The sequence below is a fragment of the Papaver somniferum genome, chromosome 8, assembly GCF_003573695.1.
Source record: "Papaver somniferum cultivar HN1 chromosome 8, ASM357369v1, whole genome shotgun sequence".
Taxonomy (NCBI): domain Eukaryota; kingdom Viridiplantae; phylum Streptophyta; class Magnoliopsida; order Ranunculales; family Papaveraceae; genus Papaver; species Papaver somniferum.
This window is the reverse complement of record NC_039365.1, coordinates 43,012,218-43,017,453: the sequence shown is the minus strand read 5'-3', so window position 1 is coordinate 43,017,453 and position 5,236 is coordinate 43,012,218. Positions and strand designations below refer to the sequence as shown.

At 35.3% G+C, this 5,236-nt stretch overlaps 1 protein-coding gene across 1 annotated transcript; it reads left to right on the top strand.

The window, feature by feature from the left end:
- Window positions 1-2,443: 2,443 nt before the first annotated feature.
- Window positions 2,444-4,037, top strand: LOC113305494 (cytosolic sulfotransferase 5-like). Its single transcript, XM_026554523.1, has 4 exons — window positions 2,444-3,204; window positions 3,295-3,547; window positions 3,761-3,833; window positions 3,922-4,037. The coding sequence occupies exons 1-4, from the start codon at window positions 2,444-2,446 to the stop codon at window positions 4,035-4,037; spliced, it is 1,203 nt and encodes a 400-aa protein (XP_026410308.1).
- The last annotated feature ends 1,199 nt before the right edge of the window (window positions 4,038-5,236 follow it).

Below are 5,236 nucleotides of genomic sequence, written 5' to 3'. Positions count from 1 at the left end.
AAGTTCCACCAGTTCCTTGAGTAGTCCTTCGTCTTGTATGATGATTTACATGGAGTTCTTGAGCTCAACTACACTTTCTATCCTAGTCCGAGACTTAGCTATAGTAGACTAGAAGTCAAGACTTATAGTTTTGATCACTAACATTGACAAACAAGCTTGAGATAGCAACGCATGCGAGTTCGACTGAGCAATACTTTAACATTACCGCCCGGATACACTCAAGAGTGATGATGTTATAGCCCTCACATGACTTGATATCTCCAGGATACAACACCCTACTACACCTACTACTAGCATATGTAGTAGATGCTCAACTTGAGCTTAGAAACTCCGAAAAAACCCTTAAAGAAAATCGCGAACATTAAAGAAATCAATATAAAAATATTTTCCCTTGGGGGTCTCTTTAAAAAATAGAGAATCCCCTTTCCCATAAATTTTGTAAAAGTAGAAATTTTGTTTATATAATGGAATAATACAACTTAAAAAGAGGAACTCCACGATGTGGGACTAATAAGTTTCATTCACAAAAGAAAATAATAAGTTATTATTTTTCTTAAAAACTTTAAAAATCAATTTCCTATTAATTGTTTTCCAAAAAATTCAACCCGGAAATCGCCAAGATGTGATTGGTACGATCCCACATTCCAACTTATATAACTCAAATGGATAATGATGCTCTTTGTAGTACCCCTATGGAAAATGAGATAAAAATAATAATTTTCTCTATGAAACCTGACAAAAATACGAGAATTTTTGCTCAATTTTTTCCAACCAAAACGTCTCCAAAGCATCTCCTCACGCAGGTCTTGTAAGAACAAGTTATCTCAGCGCAGGAGCGTCGAGAGCGTGAAGCTGCTGAGAAGGCGTCATCATTGACTGATGGCTTTGACAAGGTTGCTCGTTCTCAAATTCTTTATGAACACTACCACCGATACTTCTTGGCTCTTGGCAAGTGAACCTCAGGTACCTTTCTACCTTGAGAGTGCTGAAATCCCGTATCTCAGCGCTCATCGTGGTGACCATGTGTTATATCCAATTGTTGTTTCTTGGTACATCCACACTTCCTGCGTATGACCCTCCTGGGTAGACTACATCCTTGCTAACTCTGACCATTTTTTTCATTTTGGATCATATCGGAGTGTATCACGCTCTCCACGCCTCCAAGGTCAGGCATATAACGCGTCAACATTGGGATCTTTGTGGTATGGTTCTTCGCTGGATAAAATAAGTTCATACATTATTGTTTGCTTAAACCTAAGTTCGGCTACTTGTGTCTTTAGAAACATTAGCCTAACACTTGCAGATTAGTTCGGCTACTTGTTCTTCAGATGTCGTCGCCGAACTTTGTTGTCATAGCCAAAATCAGTTTGTAAAATTTTTATTTTTTTCAAAAGTTTTGGCATATTCAAGTAACATTAACTAAATTTGAAGTATACCTATGAGTACCTAAAATCCTAGTTTCGGAACGAACCATCTCAAGATTTTATTGTTTTTCCAAAACCCTCATTTTCTTCTCTCTTAATAAACAATACTCCCAATGAAAAAGGGAAGATGCCCAAAAAATATATCCCAAAACAATATGGGGCCGGCCGGAATGTGTCCCCAGTTTTAAGGATAAAAAAAATAATTAACTGAACGAGTTGTTACAATTGTGGATTCAGCTAATTTGATATTCCCTCCGTTTCAAAAAGATAGTCCGCTTTGACTTTGTCAAGATATTAAGAAGACTGTAGTAGTTTACATGTTTACCCTCAAGTACTTGTCTAATTTATTTCAATAAAAATGTTAATTATAAAAACTACCAAAATTAGTATGGGATTACAAAATAAAAAAAAAATAGAAAAGGAAACATATCCGATTTATGGAAACAATATCACCAAAGTAAGAAAATATTCTGAAAATATTGTGAACATTGTGCGCCAAAGTAGGTAAGCTTATAAAGATAAAAATGGTGTGTGGAAAAGAAAAAAAAAAGAGATGAAAAGATTATAGAGATAAAAAAATTATATATTTATGGAGCAATATAACCTTTATAAGGAATCTAATTTGGAACCATATACATTGGCTTCGAAAATGAAAGAATGATATATTTATTTCCTTCGTTATACAGATTTCATTAATATTTTAGAATGGTCCCATTAAAAAATAATTTACGAGTATAAAAAATTTAAGGATATATAAGAGAATTCATTGGAAAAATATGACTATAAACATAACCTGAACATAATTTTGAAACATGCCAAAATAAAATAGAGGACAATCTTTTCGAAACACAAGCAGTACTTATTTTCAAGTGACTTCGTACTTGTTAGTTGACCTTAATTACTATAGGCAGGCTCATTTGTGTGATGCATTTATGGGCGACTTTAAGTGCGCTTGGAGAATTGTATGCACATACTTCATTTTATTGACTTGCTTGCGTTCTTCACGGGTTTTCTCTTCGATGGTTGATTTCTATCAACTCACCTGTTGGCAGGAAGCTTCTTTTTATAAAGAGAGACTAGGAAGAAAAAAGCTGAAGCAGCCAGTTATTTATGAACATAATCGTATGGCTTCAAAACAGTCGAAAGACTCAAAACTTCATGGTTGCGAAGAAGCTGATGGTCAGTTTACCCAAGAAACCAGAGATTTGCTATCATCCATGCCAAAACAAAAAGCATGGGTGCGTTCAGATCATATCTATCAATACCAGAACTTCTGGTACGGTGCTGCAGAGCTACAAGGCGTCATAAATGTGCAAAGAAACTTCAAAGCTCTTGATTCCGATCTTATCGTTGCGACGTATCCTAAATGCGGTACTACTTGGTTGAAAGCGCTGCCTTTCGCGATCATGAACAAGTATCATTTCAATACCGCAACCTTGAAACAAAACCACCCTCTTCTCACAATTAATCCACATTTACTTCTTCCTTTTCTGGATAATGTTTACTCGACTGACAAAAACCCGGATTTAGCATGTTTCTCGGTTAACAACCTGCTTTTGGCAACTCACTTTCCACTTGCATCTTTGTTTCAATGCATCAAGGACTCGAAGTGTAAGTTAGTTTACATATGCAGAGATCCAAAGGATACTGTTGTTTCATACTGGCATTTTATCGCCAAAATCAGAACCAAGAATATGGAGAATATTTCACTAGAAGAATTTTATAAGCAGTTTTGTGATGGCGTTGTTGAGTATGGATCCTTTTGGGATCATGTTCTAGGGTATTGGAAAATGAGCTTGTAGTTTCCAGAAAGAGTTTTTTTGTTAAAATATGAGGAACTGAAGAAGGAACCTAGCCTTCATGTGATCAGGTTAGCTCAGTTCTTGGGTTACCCGTTTTCTGCCGAGGAAGAAAATGAGGGAGTGGTTGAGGAATTATTGAAGTTGTGTAGTTTCGATCATTTGAGCAATTTAGAAGCGAATAAGAATGGCAAAGTGCCGGTACTAGAGATTGGATGTAGTGCATTTTTCCGTCGAGGAGAAGTCGGAGACCATGTCAATTACTTAACCCCTGCAATGATAGAGCGATTAGATAAGATCACTGAGGAGAAGTTCTCGGTCATGGTTTGAAGCTCGGATAATGCTTGTGATAGCTAGCTTAATTGCCAAAATGATCATCAGGTTGAAAAATAATGCTTGGGCAGTGGAGTTTCTGCCTTAGTCGCAGTTAGATTATTTTTGGTTCATCAATTTACATGAGTTTTCAACTGCTCATCTCAATTCTTAGATCCGAGTGTGTTTATTTTCTTCTTTCCTTTTCTTTTTTTACTGCTTTAGGGTCATTATTTCATGTATGGTAAGTGTTCCCAACTTTGTGTTGGAATATGTGTACCAGCACTTTTACATACAGGTTTGTAAAAAGTTGAAAAACTAGATTTCTTGTCGTGTTTCCCATCTTGCTTCTCCGAATTAAAATTTTACTTTTACAATTATTACAGTATTGTATGATTATGACATAATGGTAGTTAAAGTAGGTCCCCAAGCAGGTGAAGGAAAGCAATTTGTTTTCGGTTTTTACATCACAAACGAACAAGTCTTAGGAAAATTACTGTAAGGTAATTTAACCACAGTAAATAGGGCAATGAAGATAATGGTAACGGTTTTAGTAGTGTTTTCGACATTCTTATCGTTGATGAACTATAGACGTCGAAATAAAAAGCGAAGGGGAAGAGTTACTACTAGATATAAATAGGCAGCAGCAAAAAGTGAACATCCGCGAATCAAAATGGATAAGGCAGATTACTAGGGTATAATAGCATCTCCAATAAAAGGTGTAGACAATTTTATGTGGTTTTTTAATTTATTCTTTTTATTTATGGAGTTTACACATAGAGTAAATATAGGATTTCATGTCTAAAAAAATCATCTCCAAGAGTAAAGAAATTTTTCAGAAATATAGTGAAAAACATAACGTGGAGGTGGCGCAGGAGATGTACATAACACTTTCTTGAACACCTTCATATTTAGTAATTGGTCCCTCCTGGTTTATAGAATCCTACTATTGGAGATGGATTTATGCCAAACGGGGGTCCAAAATCCAATGTGTCACTAAAAAACAAAATTCACCCTCTCTTGGAGATGCTCTAAGCTGTGGTTAAGTAGAGAATTAGATGATGCCACATCTTTATTATCGGACAGTTATGAGATCAAAAAAATTTCCTAATTACTTTTATAATTTACCTGTAAAATCCTTTAATTGTTGAAGAAGGGTATATCATTCTCTTTTTTTTTTTTTTGAAGCATCTGATATATTGATTTCAATATCATAATAATATTACGACAGATTTTAATTTAGAAGCCGAAAATAGTGCTGATATCCTGAAGCCTAACATTCAGTCCCAAATTCTAAGCCTCAAAGTCAGTCAAAATCCATTACATCCTCCTAATCTAAGCCTAACATTCAGTCCCAAATTCTAAGCCTCAAAGTCAGTCAAAATCCATTACATCCTCCTAATCTGTAACTTGCACTTTAAAAATTAGTTAAATCTACTTAGAATTTTCAGTTGGTTTAAATCCAACATATCTAGATTAAGTAGATAGGGTCACTCTACAGTCAACCTTATCCACGAAAGTCAAAGTTTTTTAACGAAAATTGCTCATGGATACAGCTAGGTTGAGTGCCACAGGATCGTAGGGGAAGTTTTATTGCACTTCACTATTTCGTTCATACCTCCTTCATTCTTTATCCTGTTAACCTCGTTTTTTCCATTGGATTCGTCTTTTCATTGACTACGAGAAGGTAAAAAGATATTT

Excerpts from the sequence above, each read along its gene's own strand:
- LOC113305494 (XM_026554523.1), top strand. The coding sequence starts at position 2,444 with ATGGTTGATTTCTATCAACTCACCTGTTGGCAGGAAGCTTCTTTTTAT. Across the intron at positions 3,205-3,294 it reads TTTTGGGATCATGTTCTAGG|GTTAGCTCAGTTCTTGGGTT; the intron begins GTATTGGAAAAT and ends TCATGTGATCAG. Across the intron at positions 3,548-3,760 it reads AGGAGAAGTTCTCGGTCATG|GGTCATTATTTCATGTATGG; the intron begins GTTTGAAGCTCG and ends TTACTGCTTTAG.